At 38.0% G+C, this 27209-nt stretch overlaps 1 protein-coding gene across 2 annotated transcripts in view; it reads left to right on the forward strand.

Annotated features, from left to right (window-relative positions):
- The window catches only part of SRPX (sushi repeat containing protein X-linked), a 142683-nt gene extending 116068 nt beyond the window's left edge, over window positions 1–26615 (forward strand). For both annotated transcript variants that reach the window (XM_061135929.1, XM_061135930.1), the window contains one exon: window positions 26092–26615. In XM_061135929.1, the coding sequence (XP_060991912.1) occupies window positions 26092–26275 (184 nt within the window). In that variant the 3' untranslated portion in view covers window positions 26276–26615. The remainder of the gene's footprint in view (window positions 1–26091) is intronic.
- Window positions 26616–27209: the final 594 nt, after the last annotated feature.

The raw sequence follows: 27209 nt of genomic DNA on the forward strand, positions 1-27209 counted from the left end.
ATAGTTTGAACATTCTTTGGCATTGCCTTTCTTTGGGATTGGAATGAAAACTGACCTTTACCAGTCCTGTGACCACTGCTGAGTTCTCCAAATTTTCTGGCATATTGAGTTCATCACTTTCACAGTATCATCTTTTAGGATTTGAACTAGATCAGCTGGAATTCCATCACCTCCACTAGCATTGTTCGTAGTAATGCTTCCTAAACCCCACTTGACTTTGCACTCCTAGGTGTCTGGCTCTAGGTGAGTGATCACACCATTGTGGTTATCCAGGTCATAAAGATATTTTTTGTATAGTTCTTCTGTGTATTCTTGCTACCTCTTCTTAATATCTTCTGCTTCTGTTAGGTCCATTATCATTTCTGTCCTTTATTGTGCCCATCTTTGTATGAACTGTTCCCTTGGTATCTCTAATTTTCTTGAAGAGATTCCTAGTCTTTCCCATTCTATTGTTTTCCTCTATGTCTTTGTATTGTTTATTTACAAGAAGGCTTTCTTATCTCTCCTTGCTATTCTTTGGAACTCTGCTTTCAGATGGATATATCTTTCTTTTCCCCTTTGCCTTTGGCTTCTTTTCTCAGCTATTTGTAAGGTCTCCTCAAGACAACCATTTCTCCTTGTTGCATTTCTTTTTCTTTGGGATGATTTTCATCACCACCTCCTGTACAATTTATGAACCTCCATCCGTAGTTCTTCAGGCACTTTGTTCTAGATTAAATCCCTTGAATCTATTTGACTTCCAGTGTATATTCAGGAGGATTTTGATTTAGGTCATATGTGCATAGCCTAGTGGTTTTCCCTACTGTGTTCTATTTAAGTCTGAATTTTGCAATAAGAAGCTCATGATTTGAGCCCCAGTCAGCTCCAGGTCTTGTTTTTTTTCAAATATACTACTTAAGAGCAGAGAACTAGCCCTAGAAGGAATGAAAAGACTGAACCAAAGTGGAAACATCCGAGTTGTGGATATATCTGGTGGTGAAAGTAAACTTTGATGCTGTTAAGAACCATATTGCATAGGAATGTGGAATGTTAGGTCCATGAATCAAGGTAAATTGGACCTGGTCAAACAGGAGATGACAAGAGTGAACATCAACATTTTAGGTATCAGTGAACTAAAATGGGTGAGAATAGGCAAATTTAATTCAGATGACCATTATATCTACAACTGTGGGCGTGAATCCCTTAGAAGAATTGGAGTCACCCTCACAGTCAACAGAAGAGTCCAAAATGCCATTCTTGGTTGCAGTCTCACAAACGACAGAATGATCTGTTTGCTTTCAAGGCAAACCATTTCAGCATCACAGTAATCCAACTCTATGCCCCAACCACTAACGTCATAGAAGCGAAAGTTGAACGGCTGTATGAAGACCTACATGACTTTCTAGAACTAACACCAAAAGAAGATGCCGTTTCATCATAGGAGGCTGGAAAGCAAAAGTAGGAAGTCAAGAGATACCAGGAGTAACAAGCAAGTGTGGCCTTGGACTACAAAATGAAGCAGGGCAAAGGCTAACGAGAGTTTTGCCAAGAGAACACACTGGTCGTAGCAAACACCCTCTTCCAACAACACAAGAGATGACTCTGCACATGGACATCAGCAGGTGGTTAATATTGAAGTCAGATTGATTATATTCTTTGCAGCTAAAGATGGAGAAGCTCTATACAGTCAGCAAAGCAAGACAGGTAGCTGACTGTGGCTCTGATTATGAAGTCCTTATTGTGAAATTCTGACTTTATTATTCATGTATAGAAATGCCTGAGGTTTTTGTATATTCATTTTGTAGCCAGAAACTTTATTGAATTGACTTATTAATCTAACACTGTTTTGATGGAGTCTATAGGGTTTTCTATATATTACATCATGACATCTACAAATAAAGACAGTTTTTTACTTTATTTTCCAATTTGGATGTCTTTTTTTCTCTCGTTCTTGCTTACTAAGTCTGGCTAGGACTAACAATACCATGTAGAATACAAATAGCAAGAGTGTGCATCCCTGTCTTGTTTCTGATCTTAGAGGAAAAGCTTTTAGCTTTACACAATTGAGTATGAACTTAGCCGTGGCCTTGCTTATATATAGGACCTTGATGATGCCGAGTTATGTTTCCTCTATACCCACATTGTTGAGAGGTGTTTATCAGAAATGGATGTTGAATTTTGTCAAAAGCTTTTTTCTAAATCTATTGGGATAATATGATTTTTATCATTCATTCTATTAATATGGTATAACATGATCTGTAGATGTTGAACCATCTTTGCATCTCTGGTATAAATCTAACGTGTATGATCCTCTTAACATACTAATATGTTGAATTCTGTTTACAAATATATTGTTGAGGATATGTGCCTTTGTGTTCACCAGGGATATTGCCATGCACTTTTTTTGTGTCCTTGTCTGGTTTGGGTTACCAGCTAATGGTGGCCTTATATATGAGTTTTAAAATGGTACCTCCTCTTCTAGTTTTTGGTAGAGTTTGAGAAGGATTAGTATTAATTCTTCTTTGAAAGTAGGTGGAATTCAGTTGTGAAACTATCTGGTCATGGACTTTTGTTTGGAGATTTTTGTTTTTTTTTTTTTAACTTTTTTTTCCATTTATTTTTATTAATTGGAGGCTAATTACTTTACAATATTGTAGTGGTTTTTGCCATACATTGACGTGAATCAGCCATGGATTTACATGTGTTCCCCATCCCCACCCCCCCTCCTTCTTCCCTCCCCCTCTGATCCCTCTGGGTCTTCCCAGTGCACCAGCCCCGAGCACTTGTCTCATGCATCCAACCTGGGCTGGTGGCCTGTTTCACCCTTGATAGTATACTTGTTTCAATGCTATTCTCTCAGAACATCCTACCCTCACCTTCTACCACAGAGTCCCAAAGTCTGTTCTGTACATCTGTGTCTCTTTTTCTGTTTTGCATATAGAGTTATCGTTACCATCTTTTTAAATTCCGTATATATGTGTTAGTATACTGTATTGGTCTTTATCTTTCTGGCTTACTTCAGTCTGTATAATGGGCTCCAGTCTCATCCATCAAGAACTGATTCAAATGAATTCTTTTTAATGACTGAGTAATATTCCATTGTGTTTGGAGATTTTTTTATTAGTGATTCAGTCTTCTTAATAGTAATCTGTTCAGACTTTCTGTTCATTGTTCAGTCTTAGAAGGTTGTATTTTTCTAGAAATTTATCCACTAATTCTAGACTGTCAAATTTCTTGGCATGTGACTTTTCATAATAGACTCTTATCCTTTGTATATCTGTGGTAGCGTGTGTGAGTCTCCTCTTTCTTTTCAGTCCTGGTGAGTCCAGCTAAAGTTTTATGAATTTTACCTTAGTGCAAAGAGCAAGCTTTTGTTGTACTGGTGTTTTCTATTGTTTTTCTCGACGGTCCTTCATTTATTTCTTCTCTGATCCTTATTATTTCCTTATTTCTACTAACTTTGGGCATTGTTTGGTCTTTTTCTAGTTCTTTCAGGTGTAAGGTTATGTTGTTTTAGAGACTTTTTTTCTTGACAAGTAATTTTTGCCCTGAAATTCTTATTTAGAACTGCTTTTTCTGCATTTCATAAGTTTTAGAATATTTTATTTCAATTCTCATTTGACTGAATGTATTTTTTTATTTCTCTTTGACCTGCAGGTTGTCCAGTAACACAGTTTACTTGCCACATTATTTGTATGTTTCCAGTTTTCATATATTTGATTTCTAAGTTTGATACATTATGATCTCAAAAGATGCTGGATATGATTTCAATCATCTTAAATTAACGCTTGTTTTAAGCCTAACATGATCTATCCTAGAGAATGTTCTGTGTGCACATGAGAATATATATTGCTTTGAATGGGATGTTCTGTATTTCTCTATTAAATCCATGGTTTAATGTGTTTAAGGCTGTTTTGTTTATGAGTTTCCATCTGGATGATCTATCCATTGTTGTTAGCTGCATATTAAAGTCTCCTACTATCATTGTCCTTGTATTTCTCCTTGTAGGTCTATTATATTTGCTTTATATATTTAAGTGCTCCTATGCTGGTTGTATATATATTTACAAATATTATATCCACTTTTTGGATTGAATTCTTTATGATTATGTATCACCCTCCTATATCTCATTGTAGCTTTTGTCTTAAAGTCTATATTGTCTGATACAAGAATAGCTATCCATCTTACTTTTGGTTTCTACTTCCATACAATGGGCTTCCCTTGTGGCTCAGCTGGTAAAGAATTCGCCTGCAATGTGGGAGACCTGGGTTCAATCCCTGGGTTGGGAAGATTCCCTGGAGAAGGAAAAGGCTACCCATTCCAGTATTCTGGCCTGGAGAATTCCAGGGACTATACAGTCCATGAGGTTGCAAAGAGTCGGACATGACTGAGCGACATTCACATTCACATTCACGTCTATACAATACATTTCTCCATTCCTTCACTTTCAGTTTGTTTGTGTCCTCACATCTAGATTGAGTCCCTTGTAGTCAACATATAGATAGACCTTGTTTGTTTATTTTAATCCATTCAACTATACTTTTTTTGGATTAGATAATTTAGTCAACTTAAATTATTTATAGGTATACTGTGATTTTGTTAATTGTGTTTTGGCTGTCTTGTAGTTCCTCTCTTATATTCTTCTCTTATTCTCTGTGGTTTGATGACTTTAGCTGTACACTTAGATTCCTTTCTCATTATTGTTTCTGTGTCTATGTTTCTGGTTTCTGGTCACCATGAAGCTTATATATAACTTATATTTATAATGGTTTATTTTTAAGTTGATAACAACTTAAGTTTAAATGCATTTCAAAGCTCCACAAATATTTTTAAAAAACAAAACTGGACTCACAGACATAGAAAACAAACATGGTTACCAAAGAGGATAGTGGGGGTTTGAGCAAGAGTGGGAGAAATTAGGAATTTCGGGTTAACATATACATATTACTGTAAATAAAAGAGAAATAACAAAGACCTCTTGAATACCACAGGAAACAATATTCAATAACTATAATGTTAAAGAGTCTGAAAATATATTTTTTTATGTATAACTATCACTTTATTGTACACCTCAAACAAAATTAAAATTAACTACTTGGACTGTAAAATGGTTAAAATAAAATATTTAAAATGATAAAAATGTAGATATATTTATAAAAGTAGTATAAAGCTAGTATATAGCTTTATACTATAAAGCTCTATACTATAAAGATCTATAAAGCTAGTATAAAGGTTGAAAGACAAAAGTAGCAAAATAACTACAATAACTACTTAAGTGATACACATGATCAAAAGTTATTAAATGTGACATCAAAAACAAGTTGATTTAAATCATATTTTAGATTCCACATATAACTGATGTCATATGATAATTGTCCTTCTTTGCCATTCTTCATTTAATAAGATAATTTCTAATTCCACCCAAATGTCATTTTTTTTGCAGCTAAGTAATATTCCATTGCATATATAGCCCACATCATCTTTACACATTCATTTATGAATGGACACTTAGGTTGCTTCCATGTCTTGGCTGTTTTAAATAGTGTTGCTGTAAAGATTGAGGTGCATGTTCGTTTTCTGTTTTATTTTATTGTAGTAGAGGTGTTTACAGTGTTGTGTTAGTTTCACGTGTACAACAAAGTGATTCAGTTATATATATATACTCATTCTTTCTCAGATGGTTTTCTCATATAGGTTATCAAAGAATATTGAGTAGAGTTCCCTGTGATATACAGTAAGTCATTCTTTCAATCTTATATGTAGTAGTGAGTATATGTTAATCCAAAACTCTTGACTTATGCTTCCTCCTCCAAGTTTCCCCTTTCATAACTATATATTTGTTTTCTGTAAGTCTGTTCCTGTGTTACAAATAAGTTCATTTGTATAATTTTAAAAACATTAGATTCCACATGAGTGATGTTATATGATATTTATCTTTCTGTCTGACTTGCTTGACTTAGTATCACAATCTCTTGGGGGTTCAGGATGGGGGACACATGTACACCCATGGCGGATTCAAGTCAATGCCAAATACCAACAGAGTGTTGTAAAGTAAAAAACAAAAAATTTATCTTGGTCCATCCATGTTGCTGCAAATGGCATTATTTCATTCCCTTTTATTGGTGAGTAATTTTCCACGATACATATGTGTGTGTGTATGTATGTACACACACACACATCACTTTATCCATTCCTCTGTTGATGGACACTTGGTTACTTCCATGTCCTGGCTGTTATAAACAGTGCTGCTTTGAACATTGGAGTGCACATATCTTTCTGAATTTTTGTTTTCTACAGCTGTATACAGAGGAGTGGGATTGCTGGATCATATGGTAGCTTTATTTTTAGTTTTCAAAATGTTTATTTAATTTTCAGTTGCAGTGACTCTTCATTACTGCCCTGGCTTTCCCTAGTTGCAGTAAGGGGGGCCAACATTTTGCTGCAGAGGCTTCTCATTGCAGTGGTTTCTCTTGTTGTGGAGCACAGGCTCTAGGGAATGCAGCCTTTAGTAGTTGTGGTACATGGGTTCAATAGTTAAGGTTCCTGGACTCTAGGGCACAGGTTTAATAGTTGTGGCACATGGGTTTAGTTGCTCTGTGGCATTCCATCTGCCTTTTGACGTACCACACATTTGATTTATACCTCTCTTCCCACAGAGAGTCTTCCCCATCCACAGCAGGATCAAAAACTCAGAAGGCTAGAGATGGAATAAGATAAATGGACCTGAATTCTCTTTAGTTGGCTGAAGGAAAAGTCTGGGAACACTCATAAGCTTTTATTTATTCATTTTTTTTGTCCTGCTGCATTTGCATCTAATACTTCTCTAGGGGTGACACTTGTGAGGTCAGAACTAGATCTTTTTCTTTTTTTAGAACTAGATCTTTTCAAATTTGTTACCTAGTACCTAGCACAGTGCCTGGTGCCATGTTGGTGCTAAGTAAGTAAATGACTCTAAATGGAATCAGCTTTACTATTTCCAAGGGTGATAGTACTCTTTTAAGAGTATACTTATAATTCCCAACACTTCAAATTGAAGATAAGAAAACATGAGAGGAATGTTGCCATCTGAAAAATTTTATTGAAAATTCTCAAAGTAGGTTCCATGAAGCTATTGCTCATTTAGAACTAACAACACATATGCTGTATCAATGATTTGTTTTAAAAACCTGTTGCAGAATTTACTAAAGGACTTTTTCCTGGATTGCAGATATATAGAGAGAATCTATATAAAATTTTGATGTGATTTTTAAATTGATTAAATTTGAAGGATAGAAAAATCTGACTTAAAAAACTTCTATGATTCAGGTTGTATGTGTTGGGGCTACTGTAGACCTCTGTAGGCTAATGCTGATGATGTAAACAGTAAATAAGCTGCATAAAAGAATTATACAGTGGTTCTCAAGCTTTACCCTGCCTCAGAATCTCTGGGAGAGCTGTTAAAACAGAGTGTGGGACCCCAGCCCCAGAGTTTGTGACTCACTTGGTCTATAGTGGGGCCTGAGAACTTGCATTCCTAGGAAGTGTTGAGGTGTTGCTGATGCTGCTGGTCTGGGGGTCACAGTGAGTGAACCACTGTCTTGTGCTTTTACCAAACGCTTCACAGTTTTGAAATGGAATGTCCTATTGTTTTCAATGTACAACTTTTTCAACTTCTCGGTTAAGTTTACTCCTAAGTATTTATTCATTTTATACAATTATACAAGTGACTATTCTATTTCTGGTACTTGCTTATTATTATTGTTCAGTCATTCAGTCATGTCTGACTGTTTGTAACCCCATGAACGACAGCACGCCAGGCTTCCCTGTCATTCACTATCTCCCAGAGTTTGCTAAAACTCATGTCCATTAATTCGATGATGCCATCCAACCATCTCATCCTCTGTCGCCCCCTTCTCCTCTTGCCCTCAATCTTTTCCAGAATCAGGGTCATTTGCTATGAGTCCACTCTTCCCATCAAGTGGCCAAAGTATTGGAGCTTCAGCATCAGTCCTTCCAATGAATATTCAGGACTGATTTCCTTTAGGATTGACTGGTTTGATCTCCTTGCTGTCCAAGGAACTCTCAAGAGTCTTCTCCAGCACCACAGTGGGGAAGCATCAGTTCTTCAGCATTGAGCCTTCTTTATGGTCCAGCTCTCACATCCGTACTTGACTACTAAATAAGTCATAGCTCCAGCTATATGGAGCTGTCAGCAAAGTGAAGTCTCTGCTTTTGAGAGTTTCTTAATTTCGTGGCTGCAGTCACCGTCTGCAGTGATTTTGGAGCCAAAGAATATAAAGTCTGTCTCCGTTTCCATTTTTTCCCCATCTGTTTTCCATGAGGTGATGGAACCGGATGCTCTGATGTTAGTTTTTTGAATATTGAGTTTTAAGACAGTTTTTTCATTCACCTCTTTCACTTTCATCAGTATACAGCCTTGACGTACTCCTTTCCCAATTATGAATCAATCTGTTGTTCCATGTCCAGTTCTAAATGTTGCTTCTTGACCTGCATATGGGTTTATCAGGAGACAGGTAAGGTGGTCTGATATTCCCATCTCTTGAAGAATTTTCCAGTTTGTTGTGATCCACACAGTCGAAGTCTTTATTTAGCCTAGTCAGTGAGCCAGAAGTTCTTTACCACTCCACCACCAGGAAAGCCTTTATGTGTGTATACAGACACACAAACACATAACATCTTTATCCATACCTCTGTTGATGGAGACTTGCTTACTTCCATGTACTGGCTATTGTAATTAGTGCTGCTCTGAAAATTGGGGTGCACATATCTTTTTGAATTATGATTTTCTCCAGATGAATGTCCAGGAGTGAGATTGCTGGTTCATATGTTAGTTTTATTTTTAGGTTTTAAAATTTTATTTATTTTACTTTTGGTTGCAGTGACTCTTCATTACTGCCCTGGCTTTCCCTAGTTGCAGTGAGGCGGGGGGGGCGGGCAACATTTTGGTGCAGAGGCTTCTCATTACAGTGGCTTCTCGTGTTGTGGAGCACAGGCTGTAGGGTGGGCAGGCTTCAGTAGTTGTGGCATATGGGTTCAATAGTTGAGGTTCCTGGGCTCTGGAGCACAGGCTCAATAGTTGTGGCACTTGGGCTTAGTTGCTCAGCGGCATTCCATCTGTCTTTTGACCCACATGTTTGATTTATACCTGTCTCCTTGCAGAGAGTCTACCCCATCCGCACCAGGATCAAAAACTCAGAAGGCCAGGGATGGAAAATGATAAATAGGCCTGAATTCTCTTTAACTGGATGAAGGAGAAGCCTGCAAACATGCATAAGCTTTCATTTATTCATTTTTTGTTCTGCTGCTTTTGCCTCTAGTACCTCCCTAGGGGTGACACTTTTGAGATCAATACTAGATCAACATTTGCTACCTGGTACCTAGCACAGTGCCTGGTGCCATGTTGGTGCTAAGTAAGTAAATGACTCTAAATGGAATCAGCTTTACTATTTCCATGGGTGATAGTAGCCTTAAGAGTGTATTTATAATTACTAACACTTCAATTAAGATAAGAAAACTTGAGAGGACTGTTGAGATCTGAAATTTTTTTATTGAAAATTCTCACAGTAGGTTTTATGAATCTCTTGCTCATTTAGCACTAACTGCTCATATGCTGTGTCAATGATTCTTTAAAAATCCGCTTGCATAATTTACTAAAGGGTTTTTTTCTGAATTGCAGATATGTTGAGAAAATCTGTATAATATCTTGATGATTTTAAATTGTTTAAATTTGAAGGATTAAAAAAATCTGATTTATGAAAACATGTTGGAGCTATTGAAAACCTCTGTAGGCTAATGATGATGATTTAAACAATCAATAAGCAGCATAACTGAATTATGCAGTGCTTATCAAGCTTTACCCTGCCTCAGAATCTCCGGGAGGGCTATTAAACAGAGTGCGGGGCCCCACTCCCAGAGTTTCTGACTTACTTGGTCTGTGGTGGGGTGTGAAAACTTACATTCCTATCTAGTTTCCAGTTGTCGCTGATGCCACTGGTCTGGGGATCACAGTGAGTGAACCACTGCCTTGTGCTTTTACCAAAGGGGTCACAGTTTTGAAATGAAATATCCTATTGTTTTCAATGTACAGTTCTTTCAACTTCTTGGTTAAGTTTACTCCTAGGTATTTATTCATATTCATAGAATTATAAAAGTGATTTTTCTATTTATGGTGCTTTCTTATTATTATTGTTCAGTCACTCAGTCATGTCTGACACTTTGCAACTGCATGAATGGCAGGACACCAGACTTCCCTGTCCTTCACCATCTCCCAGAGTTTGCTCAAACTAATGTCCATTGAGCTGGTGATGCCATCCAACCATCATCGTCTGTTGCCTCCTTCTCCTGCCCTTAATACTTCCCAACATCAAGGTCTTTTCCAGTGGGTCGGCTCTTTGCATCAGGTGGCCAAAGCGTTGGAAAAACAGCTTCAACATGTTGCTGAAGCTTCCAATGAATATTCAGGATTGATTTCCTTTAGGATTGACTGGTTTGATCTCTTTGTTGTCCAAGAGACTCTCAAGAGTCTTCTCCAGCACGACAGTTGGAAAGCATCGATTCTTCTGTGCTTAGTCTTCTTTATGGTCCAACTGTCACATCCGTACATGACTATTAGAAAAACCATAGCTTTGATATCTCTGTTTTTTAATATGCTGTCTAGGTTTGTCATGGCTTTTCTTCCAAAGAGCAAACGTCTTTTAATTCCGTGGCTGCAGTCACCGTCCACAGTGATTTTGGAGCCCAATAAAATAAAGTCTGTCACTGTTTCCATTTTTTCCCCAACTAATTGCCATGAAGTCATAGGACTGGATGCCATGATCTTAGTTTTTTGAATGTCAGGTTTTAAGTCAGCTTTTTCACTCTCCTCCTTCACCTTCTTCAAGAGGCTCTTTAGTTCCTAAGAGTGGTGTCTTCTGTGTATTTTCGTTATTAATATTACTCCTGGCAATATTGATTCTAGATTGAGCTTCAACGAGCCCGGCTTTTGCATATTGTACTCTGTATAGAAGTTAAGCACGGTGACAATATAGAGCCTTGACTTTCTCCTTGTCCAATTTTGAACCAGTCTGTTTTTGCATGTCAGATTCTAACTGTTGCTTCTTGACCAGCATACAGGTTTCTCAGGACGCAGGTAAGGTGGTCTGTTATTGCCACCTCTTTCAGAACTTTCCAGTTTTGTGATTCAGATAGTCAAAGGCTTTAGCATAGTCAATGAAGCAGATGTAGATATTTTTGTGAAATTACCTTTCTTTTTCTATGATCCAACGGATATTGGCAAGTTGATCTCTAGTTCCTTTTCCTTTTCTAAATGCAGTTCTGGCAGTCCTCCATCCACGTACTATTGAAGCCTAGCTTGAAGAATTTTGAACATTTACTTGCTAGCATGAGAAACAAGCACAATTGTTCAGTAGTTTGAACTTTCTTTGGCATTGCCTTTCTTTGGGAATGGAATGAAAACTGACATTTTTTATTCCTGTGGCCACTGCTAGTTTTCCAAATTTCCTGGCTTATTGAGTGCAGCACTTTGACAGCATCCTCTTTTAGCATTTGTAATAGCTCAGCTCTAATTCCATCACCTCTACCAGCTTTGCTTGTAGTAATGCTTCCTAAGACCCTGGGCTCTGAGTGAGTGAGTGAGCTCACCGTCTTGGTTATTCAGGTCATTAAGACCTTTTTTGTACAGATCTTCTGTGTATTCTTGCCACCTCTTCTTACTGTCTTCTGCTTCTGTTAGAGTCATATTGTTTCTGTCCTAGTTGTACCCATTTTTGCAGGAAATATTCCCTTGATATCTGTAATTTTCTTCAAGACATCTCTAGTCTTTCCCATTCTATTGTTTTCCTCTATTTCTTTGCATTGTTCATTTAATAAAGGTTTCTTATCTCTCCTTGCTATTCTTTGCAAGTCTGCATTCAGATGGTTACATCTTTGTTTTCTCCTTTGCCTTTTGCTTCTCTTCTTTCCTCAGCTATTTGTAAGGCCTCCCCACACAATCATTTTGCCTTGTTGCATTTCTTTTTCTTGGGGATGCTTTTGGCCACCACCTCCTACACAATGTTTCGAACCTCTATCCATAGATCTTCTGTCACTCTATCAGATCTAATCCCTTGAATCTATTCAAAGGATTTGATAATCCCTGTATAATGATAAGGGATTTGCTTTAGGTCATACCTAAAGGACCTAAATTGGTTTTTCCTGCTTTCTTCAATTTAAGTCTGAATTTTACAATAAGGAGCTCATTATCTGAGTCACAGTCAGCTCCTGGACTTGTATTTGTCCAATATACTACTGTAGAAGAGTGGAGAAATGCCTCCAGAAAGAATGAAAAGGCTGAAACAAACCAGAAATGATGCCCAGTTGTGCATGTGTCTGGTAGTGAAAGTCAAGTCAGATACTGTAAAGAACCATATTGCATAGGAACCTGGAATGGTAGGTCCATGAATCAAGGTAAATTGGAGGTAGTCAAACAGGAGATGGCAAGAGTGAACATCGACATTTTAGGACTCAGTGAACTAAAATGCATGAGAGTGGGTGAATTTAATTCAGAATAATGATTATATCTTACTGTGGGTAAGACTCCCTTAAAGAAATGGCGTAGCCCTCATAGTCAACAAAAGTGTCCAAAATGTAGTACTCTATTAGCCTTTGCCTGCTTCATTCTGTACTCCAAGGCCAAATTTGCCTGTTACTCCAGGTGTTTCTTGACTTCCTACTTTTGCATTCCAGTCCCTTATAATGAAAAGGACATCTTTTTTGGGTGTTAGTTCTAGAAGGTCTTGTAGGTCTTCATAGAACCGTTCAGCTTCTTCAGCATTACTGGTCGGGGCATAGACTTGGATTGCTGTGATATTGAATGGTTTGCCTTGGAAACGAACAGAGATCATTCTGTTGTTTTTGAGATTGCATCCAAGTACTGCATTTTGGACTCTTTTGTTGACTATGAGGGCTACTCCATTTCTTCTCAGGGATTCTTGCCCACAGTAGTAGATAAAGTGGTCATCTAAGTTAAATTCACACATTTCAGTCCATTTTAGTTTGCTGACTGTTAAAATGTCAATGTTCACTTTTTCTATCTCCTGTTGACCACTTCCAATTTGCCTTGATTAATACTTAAGAATTTTTTATTTCCATTTTACTGAATGTATTTTTTTATTTCTCTTTGAGTCACTCGTCCAGTAACACAGTTTAATTGCCATATTATTTGTAAATGTTTCTACTTTTCTTCTTATATTTGATTTCTAAGTTTGATACATTATGGTCTAAAAAGATCATATGATTTCAGCCATCTTGAGTTGATGAAGGCTTGGTTTATGGCCTAACATGATCTATCCTAGAGAATGTTCTGTGTGCACATGAGGAATATATATTCTGTTGCTTTGGATGGGATGTTCTGTATTTCTCTATTAAATCCACAGTTTAATGTGTTTAAGGCCGTTTTGTTATTGAACTTCTGTTTAGATGATCTATCCATTGTTGTAAGCTGGATATTATTGTCCTCGTATTTCTCCTTTTAGGTCTGTTAATGTGTTAATATTTGCCTTGTATGTTTAAGTGCTTCTATGCTGTTTATATATATAGATATACATCTATCTCTATATATATTTACAACCATTGTATCTTCTTTCTGGATTGCAGACTTTATCATTATGTATTGCCCTTCTTTAGCTGATAATAGTCTTATGTTAAAGTCTATTTTGTCTGATACAAGAAAAGTTATCCAGCTTTTGGTTTGCGCTTGCATAGAATATATTTGTCCATTCCTTCACGTTCAGCTTTTGTGTGCCTTCACATCTGAATTCAGTCCCTTGTAGGCAGCATATAGATAGGTCTTAACCCCCTGCCATTCAGCTACCCTTTCTTTTGATTAGATAATTTAGTCCACTTAAGTTATTGATAGGTATATTCTCACTGACATTTTTGTAATTGTTTTACGTCTGTTTTGTAGCTCCTCTGTTACGTTCTTCTCTTGTTATCTTTGTGTGATTTAAAGAACCAGCAGTATGCTTAGATTCCTTTCTTGTTATTGTTTGTGTATCTACTGTAGTTTCCTGGTTTCTGGTCAACATGAGGCTTGTATATAACGTATGTTTATCATTTTTTTTTTATTTTGAAAACAACTTAAGTTTGAATACATTCTAAAGGACCACAAAACAAAAATAGACTCATAGTCATAGAAAACAAACTTATGGTTACCAAAGAGGATAGTAGGGGATTGAGGGAGAGTGGAAAAAATTAGGAATTTCTGGTTAACATATACACACTAGTATAAAAGAGAAGTTACAAAGACCTCCTGTATAGCACTGTATATTCAGTAACCTATAGTGGAAAAGAACCTGATAAACAATATGCATATTTATGTATATTCCTCACTTTGTTGCACACCTCAAACAAAATTGAAATTAACCACTTACATTTTACAATTGTTAAAATAGTATTTTTAAAATTTTTAAAATGTAGACATATTAGTAACAGTAGTGGATATATAAAACTAGTATAAAGGTTTAAAGACAAAAGTAGTAAAATAACTATAATAACTAATTAAGAGATACACAGGATTAAAAGATATTAAATGGGACTTCAAAAACAAAACAAGTTCATTTAAATCATTTTCTTTTTAGATTCCACATATAAGTGATGTTACAGGATATTTGTCCTTTATCTTTCTTCACTTGATATAATAATTTCTAATTCCATTCATGTTTCAAATGGCATTCTTTTTTATAGTTAAGTAATTTTCCATTGTGTATATATTCTACATCTTCTTTATGCATTCATTTGTTGATGAACACTTAGGTTGCTTCCATGTCTTGACTGTTGTAAATAGTGCTGCTATGAACATGTACATGAATGATTTCTTTTTTGTCTTATTGTAGCAGTTGCTTTACAGTGTTTTGTTAGGTATACAGCAAAGTGATTCAGTTATACATATATTCATTCTTTTTTAGATGGTTTTTTCATATAGGTTATCACAGAATATTGAGTAGATTTCCCTGTGCTATACATAGGTTCTTCTTGGTTATCAATAGAATATATAGTAGTGTATATATATAAATCCAAAGCTCTTCATTTATGCCTGCCCCCTCCATGTTTCCCCTTCGGTAACCATGTTTGTTTACCATATCTGCAAGTCTATTTCTATGTTGTAAATAACTTCATTTGTATCATTTTTTAAAATTTAGATTCTACATGTCAGTGATATATTTGTCTTTGTCTGACTTGCTTGATTGACTATGGCAATATTTTGGCCCATCCATGTTGTTACCAGTGACATTATTTCATTCCTTTTTTTATGGCTCGATATTTTTATGTGGCACATGTGTATATGTATGCACACACACACATCTTTATGTATTCCTCTGTCGATGGAGATGTGGTTACTTTCATGTCCTGGCTATTGTAAATAGTGCTGCTATGAACATTGGCATGCACATATCTTTTTGAATTATGGTTTTCTGCACATGTATGCCCAGGACTGGGATTGCTGGATCCATGTTGCTATTGTTCAGTTTTAGTTTTAAAATTTTTTTTTATCTTTTGTTGCACTGGTGCTTCATTGCTCTGTGGTTGTTCTCTACTTGCAGTGAGTAGGGGGTACTCTCTAGTTGTGGTGCACAAGGTTCTCATTCCACGCTCTACGGTTGGCAGGCATCAGTGGTTGCAGAACACAGGTTCAATAGTTGAGGTTCCTGGGCTCTAGAGCACAGGCTCAGTAGTTGTGACACACAGGCTTAGTTGCTCTGCGGCATTCCATCTGCCTTTTGACCCACCACACTTTGGCAGAGAGTCTGCACCATCCACGCCAGGATCAAAAACTCCGAAGGCCAGGGATATAGAACCATAAATAGGCCCGAATTCTCTTTAGTTGGAGGAGAAGTCTGAGTGAATTCATTATTTGTCCTGCTGTATTAGCATCTAGTACCTAGCACAGTGCCTGGTGCCATGTTGGTGCTAAGTAAGTAAATGACTCTAAATGGAATCAGCTTTACTATTTGCAGGGGTGACAGTATCCTTTAAGAATATATTTGTAATTACCAACAGACCAATTTAAAGATAAGAAACCTGAGAAGATTGTTGACATCTTATTGTTGACATTTTATTAACAATTTTCCCAGGAGGTTTCATGAAGCTATTGCTCATTTAGAAGTAACTGTGTCAATGAGTTTTTTTTTTTTAATTTTCCATCTTTTTATTTGTGGTTATTGTATTTTTGCTACTTTTAATATATTTGCAGTATCTTAGACTATGTATTTGCAAATGACAGCTTGAGGAAATCTTTCCATATAATAACACATCCCAAGCAAAATTATCAAAAGTTGAAATGATAACTTGAAGACTTCAATGATTTTTTTTTTAAAAAACCTGTTGTAGAATTTACTAAATGTTTTTTTTTTTTCTGGATTGCAGATATATAAAGAGAATCTTTGTAAAATCTTGATGTGATTTTAAATTGTTTAAATTTGAAGGATAGAAAAATCTGATTTAAGAAAACATCTGATTCAGGTTGTATCTGTTGGGGCTACTGTAAGACCTCTGTAGGCTAATTATGATGGTGTAAAAAGTAACAGTATAAAGGAATTATACAGTGGTTCTCAAGCTTTGCCCTATCTCAGAATCTCCAGAAGAGCTGTTAAAACAGTGTGGGGCCCCTGCCCCAGAGTTTTTGATGGGCTAGGTCTATGGTGGGGCCTGAGAACTTGCATTTCTAGGAAGTTTCCAGGTGTTGCTGATGCTGCTGGTCTGGGGATCACAGTGAGTGAACCACTGCCTGTGCTTTTACCAAAGGCTTCATAGTTTTGAAATGGAATGTCTCTTGTTTTCAATGTACAGGTCCTTCAGATTCTTGGTAAAGTTTACTCTAGGTATTTATTGATTTTCATACAACTAGAAAAGTGATTTTTCTATTTCTGGTACTTTATTATTCTTGTTGTTCTTCATTCTCTCACTCGTATCCAAATCGTTGTGACCCCCATTGACTGCAGCATGCCCGGCTTCTCCGTCTTTCACTCTTTCCCAGATTTGCTCAAACTCACATCCATTGGGTCAGTGATGCCATCCAACCATTTCATCATCTGTCACCCCATTTTCCTTCTTTCCTCAATCTTTCCCAGCCTCAAGGTCTTTTTCAAAGAGGTGATTCTTTCCATCTGGTGGCAACAGTATTGGAGCTTCAGCTTCAGCATCAGTCCTTCCAATAAATATTCAGGATTGATTTCCTTTAAGATTGACTGATTTGACCTCTTTGCTGTCCAAGGACTCTCAAGAGTCTCCACCACCACACTTCCAAAGCATCAATTCTTCTTCGATCAACCTTCTTTATGGTCCACCTCTCACATCCATACATGATTACTGGAAAAGTGATAGCTTTCACTAAATGAACCTTTGTCGGCAAAATGATGTCTCTACTTTTTAATATGCTGTCTTGGTTTGTCATAGCTTTTTTTTCCCAAGGAGCAAGCGTATTTGATTTTTGAGGCTGCAGTCACCATACACAGTTATTTTGGAGCCCAAGAAAATAGAGTCTGTCACTGTTTCTACCTTTTCCATTTCTATTTGCCATGAAGTGATGGGACCAGATGCCAGGATCTTAGTTTTTTGAATGTTGAATTTTAACCCAGCTTTTGCACTCTCCTTTTTCACTGTCAGCCAGTCTCTTTAGTTCCTCTTTGCTTTCTGCCATTAGGGTGGTGTTACCTGAGGTTATTGATCTTTCTCGTGGCAATCTCGATATCAGCTTGAGCTTCATCTAGCCAGGCATTTTGCATGATGTACTCTGCATAGAAGTTAAATAAGCAGGGTGACAATATATAGCCTTGATGTATTCCTTTCCAATTTTGAACCAGTCCATTGTTCCATGTCTGGTTCTAATCGTTGCTTCTTGACCTGCATACAGGTTTCTCAGGAGGCAGGCACAATGATCTGGTATTCCCATCTCTCTGAGAATTTTCCCCAGTTTGTTGTGATCCACACAGTCAAAGGCTTAGAAATAGTCAATGAGGCAAAAGTAGATGTTTTTCTTGAATCCCCTTGGTTTTTGTATGATCCAAGAGATGTCGGAAATTTGATATCTTGTCCTCTTTGTTTTCTAAACAAAGCTTCTATGTCTGGAAGTTCATGGTTCACATACTGTGGAAGCCTAGCTTGAAGGATTTTGAGCACTATCTTGCTAGCATATGAAACGAGTGCAGTTGGACAGTAGTTTGAACATTCTTTGGCATTGCCCAAATTTTGGATTAGAATGAAAACTGACCTTTTGCAGTCCTGTGATCACTGCTGAGTTTTCCAAATTTGCTGGCATATTGAGTGCAGCACTTTCACAGCATCATCATTTGAAATAGCTCAACTGGAATTCCATCACATCCACTAGCTTTATTCGTAGTAATGATTCCAACAGCCCAGTGGACTTCACACTCCAGGATGTCTGGCTCTAGGTAAGTGATCACACCCTTGTGGTTATCTGGGTCATTAAGACCTTTTTTGTACAGTTCTTCTGTGTATTCTTGCCATCTCTTCTTAATATTTTCTGCTTCTCTAATGTCCATACCGTTTCTGTCCTTTATTGTGCCCATCTTTGTATGAAATGTTCCCCTGGTATCTCTAATTTTCTTGAAGAGATCTCTAGTCTTTCCTGCTCTATTCTTTTCCTGTATTTCTTTGCAGTGTTAGTTTTTTTTTTTTTTTTAATTTTTATTATTATTATTATTTTTTCCCAGTGGGTTTTGTCATACATTGATATGAATCAGCCATGGATTTACATGTATTCCCAATCCCGATCCCCCCTCCCACCTCCCTCTCCACCCGATTCCTCTGGGTCTTCCCAGTGCACCAGGCCCGAGCACTTGTCTCGTGCATCCCACCTGGGCTGGTGATCTGTTTCACCATAGATAGTATACATGCTGTTCTTTTCAAATATCCCACCCTCACATTCTGCCACAAAGTTCAAAAGTCTGTTCTGTGTTTCTGTGTCTCTTTTTCTGTTCTGCATATAGGGTTATCGTTATCACCTTTCTAAATTCCATATACATGTGTCAGTATGCTGTAATGTTCTTTATCTTTCTGGCTTACTTCACTCTGTATAATGGGCTCCAGCTTCATCCATCTCATTAGGACTGGTTCAAATGAATTCTTTTTAATGGCTGAGTAATATTCCATGGTGTATATGTACCACAGCTTCCTTATCCATTCATCTGCTGATGGGCATCTAGGTTGCTTCCATGTCCTGGCTATTATAAACAGTGCTGCGATGAACATTGGGGTGCACGTGTCTCTTTCAGATCTGGTTTCCTCAGTGTGTATGCCCAGAAGTGGGATTGCTGGGTCATATGGCAGTTCTATGTCCAGTTTTTTAAGAAATCTCCACACTGTTTTCCATAGCGGCTGTACTAGTTTGCATTCCCACCAACAGTGTAAGAGGGTTCCCTTTTCTCCACACCCTCTCCAGCATTTATTGCTTGTAGACTTTTGGATAGCAGCCATCCTGACTGGCGTGTAATGGTACCTCATTGTGGTTTTGATTTGCATTAGTTTAAGAAGGTTTTTTTTTTTTTTTTAATCTCTCCTAGCTATTATTTGGAACTCTGCTTTCAGATGGGTATATCGTTCATTTTCTCCTTTGCCTTTTGCTTGTCTTCCTTTCAAAGCTATTTTTAAGGCCTCCTCATGAGACCATTTTGCCTTGTTACAAATCTTTACTGAAGGATAGTTTTGGTCACTGCTTCCTGTACAATGTTATGAACATCCATTCACAATTCTTCAGGCACTCTGTCTACCAGATCTAATCCCTTGAATCTGTCACTTCCACTGTAAGGGATTTGATTTAGGTCATACCTGAATGGCCTAGTGGTTTTCCTGTCTTTCTTCAATTTAAGTCTGTATTTTGCAGTAAGCAACTCAGGATCTGAGCCACAGTCAGCTCCTTGTCTTGATTTTCGTACAATATACTACTGGAGAAAAGCGGAGAAATAGCTCTAGAAGAAATTAAAAGGCTGAGCCAAAGTGGAAACAATGCCCAGTTGTGGATGTGTCTGGGGCTGAAAGTAAAGTCGGATGCAGTAAAGAACCATATTGCATAGGAACCTGGAATGTTAGTTCCATGAATCGTCGTAAATTTAATGTGGTCAAACAGGAGGTGGCAAGACTGCACATCAACTTTTTAGGAATCAGTGATCTAAACTGGATGAGGGTGGGCAATTTATATCAAATGACCACTATATCTACTGTTGGAAAGACTTTAAGATTTCTTATTAGTGTATAGAAATGCCTGAGATTTTCGTATATCCATTTTGTATCCAGAAGCTTTACTGAATTTGGTTTATTAATCTAACAGTATTTTGATGGAGTCTTTAGGGTTTTCTATATATAAATCATGAAATCCAGAAATAATGAGAGTTTTATTTTCCAATTTGGATGTCTTTTTTCTTTTTGTTGTGTACCAAGTCTGGCTAGGACTAACAATAGCATGTTGAATCCAAGTGGCAAGAATGGGCATCCTTGTCTTGTTTCTGATCTTAGACGAAAAGCTTTTAGCTTTTTACCATCGAGTATAAACTTAGCTTTGGCCTTGTTTATATATGGGCTTTATGATGTCAAGGTTTGTTCCCACTATACCCACATTGTTTAGAAAGTTTTTATCGTAAATGGAAGGTGAGTTTTGTCAAATACTTTTTCTGAAACTATTGGGATTATATGATTTTTAGCATTCATTTTATTAATATGGCATAACATGATGATTGGTAGATGTTGAGTCATCTTTGCATCTTGGAAATATATAAATATGTTGAATTGTTTTATAAATGTTGAGGATATTTGCATTTGTGTTCACCAGGGATGTTGGCATGTAATTTTCTGGTGTCCTTGTCTGGTTTGGGTTACCAAAGAATGGTGGCCTTATAAAGTGAGTTTTAATCTCCTCTCCTAGTTTTTGGAAGAGTTTGAGAAGGATTAATATTAATTCTTCTTTGAATGAAAGTAGAATTCAGTTGTGTAACCATCTGGTCCTGGACTTTTATTTGTTGGGAGGTTTTTGATTAGTGATTCAATCTTCTTAATAGTAATTTGTTAAGAGTTTCTATTTGTTCATAATTCAGTCTTAGAGGGTTGTATTTTTCTAGGAATTTATCCACTACTTCTCGGCTGTCAAATTTCTTGGCATATAAATTTTCACAGCAGTCTCTTGTTCTTTGCATATCTGTGGTATCAGTTGTGAGTCTCCTTTCATTTCTGATTTATGTTTGAATCCAAACTGTCCCAGTGAGTCTATTAAGGGTTTTATGAATTTTACCTTTGTAAAGACCCACTTCTTGTTGCAGTGGTCTTTTCTATTGTCTTTTTTGTCTCTCCATTTATTTCTTCTCTGATACTTATTATTTCCTAACTTTGGTTCTTTCTAGTTCTTTCAGATGTTAAGTTAGGTTTCTTTTGAGATGTTTGTTTTGATAAGTACTTATTGCCCTGAACTTCTCTCTCAGAACTGCTTTTGCTACATTTCATAAGTTGTAGGATATTTTATTTCCATTTTCATTTGACTAAATGTATTTTATTTCTATTTGAGTCACTTGTTGTCCACTAAAACACTGTTTAGTTGCCACATTATTTGTAAATGTTTCTATTCTTCTTATATTTGATTTTCTAAGTTTGATACATTATGATCAAAAAAGATGCTGGCTATGATTTTAATTGTCTTGATTAAGGATCTATGCTGTACATTGTTCCATATACACATGAAGAATAGATATTCTCTTGCTTTGGATGGGATGTTATGTATTTCTCTATGAAATCCAGTTTAACGTGTTTAAGGCTGTTCTGTTACTGAGCTTCTGTCTGGATATCTGTCCATTGTTGTAAGCTGCGTATTAATGTCCCCTACTATCAGTGTCCTTGTACTTCTCCTTTTACGTAAGTTAATATTTGCTGTATATATGTGTGTGTGTGTGTGTGTGTATACACATATATATGTATATATTTAAGTGTTGCTATGCTGGTTATATACATTTACAAATGTATAAATTCCCTCCTCTCTCCTGGAATCAAACTGATGACCCCTGCATTGGGAACCAAACTCCTAACCGCTACACCACCTAGGAGTTCCCAAACATTAAGCTCCTTCTTTCATCCTTGCTCTGAGAAACAGAGGTGTAAAACTAAAGAAGCTGCTTTGAATGATGGCTTGGGTAATAAGGTTGGGTAATAGAAATCTCCTTGCATTTGGAATTGTAATTACCTATTCTTGGACTGTGCTATCCTGGAACACAAGGTTGGGTTAGTATGTTTTCATTGTTAGGAAAGATTTGGTGGACTTAAGAGACACAGAACCAGTATCATGGGTGTGTGACCTATGCAAGCACACAGGTCTCCACACTGAAAAGGTCTTGTTTTTGGTGTAATGGTATGATGTTACCATCTTGACCTTGTTAATTTTTTCTGGCTTCCATTTCAACCTAAGTTTTTATTTGGCCTAAGTTTTTGTGACAGTTGTCTTTTTTATATTTTTAGTAAAATACAGTTGATTTACAATGTTGTGTGTTTCAGGTATACAGAAAAGTGATTCACTTACACATATGTATAAAAATATAAATATATATTTATTCAAGGAATATTTTCTCATACAGGTTATCACAGAATATTGAGTAGAGATTTCTGTGCTATACAGTAGGTCCGTGTTGGTTATCTATCTATCCTATATGTTTCTCTATTTTTATATAGAAGAACATATATTTTCCTCTGTTTCTTCATTTTAGTTGGCTCTCTGTTGGTTTCTATGCATTAGTTGCAACGGGCACTTCTAGTCTTAAAGGACTGGCCCCAGGTAGGAGATGAACCCTAGTTTCTCTCGCAAACCTTTGTGATTGTCCAAGGAGCTTATTTTATTTTCAGTAGTTCCCAATGTTTGAGGGTGTGCCAAGACTTGTTAATGCTCCAAAGGAGAGGATCAGTGAGCACCTAGATTGGAAGGCAGACCTGCAGGCAGCAGCTTTTGAAGTATGCAGACACAGTCCTGAGGGGCTGCAAGCAAAAGGCCCTGTTGGCCACCAGAGTCATGGGGGTGGAAGGGTGGTAGAAGGTACCTGCTGGCTTTAGTAAGGCAGAAAGAACACAGGAAAATGTCTATCCTTGGTGGACCATGGAGGTGGCAGTTGGCCAGAAAAAGAGGTAAGAGATGGTTTCTGCTGGCTTTCACCCGGTAGAGGGAGTTTGAAAATTGCTCACACCAAAAAAAAAAGAAAGAAAGAAAATTGCTCACACCAACATACCCCTGGCCCCTCAGTCTGCTTACTTAAGATTATCAAATGAGCCTATTCACATAAAGTGTGGGTACTTTTAAATGGATGCTTCTACACTGTGTCTTGGGGTGCATTAGTCTTCCCTTCAAGAACTGTTTGAGTTTGTGACAGCTCAGCAGCTCTCGTGGGTATGAGCCCCACTGGTTTGGAGAGGTATTTGGGGGGTTGTCTCTCTGCGTCAGGTCTTAAATGCCGGAGAACCTGCTGTGGGAGAAGAACTGTCTACTACTCAGGGAGAAACTCCAGGTTATGAGTGCCCTCCTGACTGCTGGTCCCCACACATGGGTGGGGGCTGTGACTGGAGATATTGCTGGGGTTTTGGCCAAGATTGTCTCTCAGCCTTTTATACCTACTTTGATGTGATTTCCTTCTCATTTTCCTGATATGCAAAAGTCACTCTCCTAGTTTTTAGGTTTTTTCCTGGGGAAACTGCTCCGTATGTAGATTTGGTGTGTCAATGGGAAGAGGTAAGTTCAGACTCTTCCTACACTAGGATTTTGAACTGAAACCTCCCTTAGTGTTTTGTCTAGTTCTCTAGAACTTGCTCTGAAATTCATATCAACCCAATATTTGAGTAACTCTGAAATATTGCTGGTACCATCCCTCTTCCTGTAGGATGTCTTATCTCCAAAATGTCTGTGGTTTCTTAGCCATGGTGGGATGCATTTCTGTACCTGTTGGTAGCCTGCTGATCTGACCCATGGCAGTTTTCCCTCTTAATATTCTGTCAATCAAGGCACAAGGCCCACAGGACGAATGTGTGTGGTAGCAGCAGATGGTGGCACCATGGGGGATTTCTGTCCTAACTTAAGTACTGTAACAGCAAATACTCAAATTCTATATTGGTCACCCTTTGCCATCGGCTCCAGCCACCACAACAGTGCCTAGTTCCTACAACAGTGCCTAGTTCCTTTTTCCTTCCAAACGTACTTCTCTCTTGTTTCCTGTTCTGTTCTTCTTTTTAAATCTCCCTTTACTGTTACCAGTTTAGCTGCTGTGTGTACCTATATACCTATGTGCATGTATGGGGAGATAAAGACAAGTAGGTGTGTATCGCTTGTGTCCAACTTTTTGAGACCCTACGTACTGTAGCCCCCCAGCCTCCTCTGTCCATGGAATTGTCCAGGCAAGAATACTGGAGTGGGTTGCTATTTCCGTCTCCAGGGGATCTTCCCGACCCAGGGATCGAACCTGTGTTTCCTACGTCTCCTGCATTGGCAGGTGTGTTCTTTACAACTAGCATCACCTGGGAAACCCCTAATTAGTCTTTTTAAAGATGCAGAGAAGTTTAGTTCTCCATTCCAACATCACTTTCATGCTCAAGATTTAAATGTTCCAAAACTCATTAATGCACTTCTTGAGGTCATCTACTCCCAAGTTCCCCTCTTACCTCCACGAGAAACCATGGGAGATAATGATAATGCTGTCTTTTATTTCTACTCACTAGAAGTGGACAGAGGAGACTGGCAGGCCACAGTCCATGGGGCCGCAAAGAGTCGAACATGACTAAGCAACACACACACACACACACACACACACAAGTGGATGAACAATTTAGTTTCCCACTGGGGTAAAATAGAAGTTATTCTCATCTCTCCTGCAGCTCACTATTAAAAGCCAGAATAGGGACTTCCCTGGTGGTCCAGTGGTTAGGACTCTGTACTTCCACTGCAGGGAGCAGTTCAGTCCCTGGTTGGTGAACGGAGATCCTGTATGTCTCAGCCAAAAAAAAAAGAATAAAGTATAGTCAGCTCAGATTTTGAATAATTTTTTTCCTTAATCTATTTGTGTGAAGAAAAAAAATAGTCACTTTAAATCCATATGGCAGAATGTACTCTATCTTGAGATTGTGTGTGAGACAGTCTCTTCTCCAGATTTTGTTGTGTAGCTGAGTGGGCTCCTCCCCCCACCCCAAACTCATCTCTTTGTTTGCTTTCCCTGGCTTTTTTCATCTAAACAGGTTTCTAATGAAATACTTTATTTTATACATTTGAAATTCTAATGGGGTAGAACAGAAAAAACAGGCCCTTGAAACCACTTCAAATGCTTTTTGAAATTACTTGATGTATTAAAAAAAAAAAAAACTAATCAACCAAATGAATAAAACTAGGGTGAAGAGCAAGTTCTGTCCTGTCTTATGCAGTTGTGAGCTAGATGGGCCACAGCTGGAATGTTTGGAACATAATTTCAATTAGCTTCACCTAGACTTGGCAACTACACCACCACCAGGCCAGGATTGTTCAACCACGGCACTGTGGACATTTTCGTGAGTAGCGGGCTGTTCTGTGCATTGTAGGATGGCAGGCAGCAGCCCTGGCTTCCTACCATTAGAGGCCAGTTGCACCCATCACACATGGTGAACACCAAAGCTGTTCATACAGAACCAAATGTACCCTGGGGGCCAAAATCACCCCTGCTGATAACCAGTGGCTCTAGTGCATCTATGATTGTGCAAACCTCATCTGCAATTAGGGGTTGACGCCAATATAATACAAAAAATTGTTAGCATTGTTGAACATGCCTTAAAGCAACTATTGGCACATAGCACCATTGCAGGTCTAAAGTCTTCCTGCCCATTACAGTCTAAAGCTGTCCTACGCAACCTGTCGAGTGAATGCAGCTTCTAATTCAGTAGGTTGGGTGGGGGGTGGTGCCTGGTATTCTCCATTGTTAACAAGTTCCCATGCAATGTACCACACTTTGAGAGGTAAAGATCTAAAGGATAATTCAGTCCTTTGTGATATTAAGCCTTTCTGCACACACAGGTTCACTCTAGGACTCTAGTTGGTTCACCAGTCCTTGGGAAGACAATTCTGACCTAGTCTTCTCTTTGTCCTAGGCTGTTGCTGCGAATTCCACTCTATTCCTTCAGCATAGTGGTACTGGATAAACATGGCGTGGACAAGGAGCGCTACGTCTCCCTGGTGACGCCTGTGGCCCTCTTCAATCTGATCGACACTTTCCCCCTGAGAAAAGAGGAGATGGTCCTGCAAGCAGAAATGGGCCAGACCTGTAACACCTGATGGTCTGTGGCTTCTCTCAGTAGTGCCTCTTCTCGCTACATCGAGCTACACGCACAGAAAGGCCTGAAATATATCCTTGATGTACAGATTTTTATTTGTAATTTTTAAAGTCTATTTTATTATTATAAGCTTTCTTGGCACTTAAAAATTTTACACTGCTTTTTGTACTTTGTACCAAAAACTGAATATACTTACTCTCTTAATTCCATCATGGCTGGTTACTTTGGTAGAGAAACTAGAAACTACAACTATATACAGGCTTCCCATGCATTTATACAGTGTGACAAGTACGTATCTTCTGTTTTATATAAAACTTACTAATAAAATATTTTAGAGCAAATGCACTAAAAATCATTTTTTTCCCAAGCAGTAGCCATACTTGCTCAGTGTAGTCACAGGTCTTCAGACTGCAATTATGGGTGTTTTACGAATGGAAAAATTAGTCTCAGGAGGAGTTCAGTTGAGCTGAGAGAGCTGAACTTTCAAGTGTCAGAGGAGCCCCTAAAGCAACAAGCTGGCAATGAAAGAGGTAAGACTTTTGTCACTGTGCTGCTATAAGCAAGAAGCTAAAACCGGAGCTTCCATCTTCTATGTTTCCATCTGCAGTCTCTCCAGTGGACCAGTGTTCACCAGATGAAAGCTCAGGTGGGTCACAAAGACATGAGGTTGTCACACTGTTGAGGGAGACCCAGCTCTGGGAGCTTTATGGACGCTGGGGTCATGGAAGGACAAGCAGCTAGGGGTGGGAAAGTACTGGATCCTGAATTGGAGGAAAAATGTCTCCCAGCTTCCCTCCCTTCCTCCTGTAAGGCCCCAGGAGAGGAACGTGGAGACCCCCTGCTCAAGGCCTCAGAGTCCTAGGAATGAAGTCATTTTGGCTAGGAATACAAATATGTGACAGGATACTTCGTCCTTGACTACAGTTCCAGCCACT

Source organism: Dama dama, chromosome X (genome assembly GCF_033118175.1).
Source record: "Dama dama isolate Ldn47 chromosome X, ASM3311817v1, whole genome shotgun sequence".
In the NCBI taxonomy this organism is placed as follows: domain Eukaryota; kingdom Metazoa; phylum Chordata; class Mammalia; order Artiodactyla; family Cervidae; genus Dama; species Dama dama.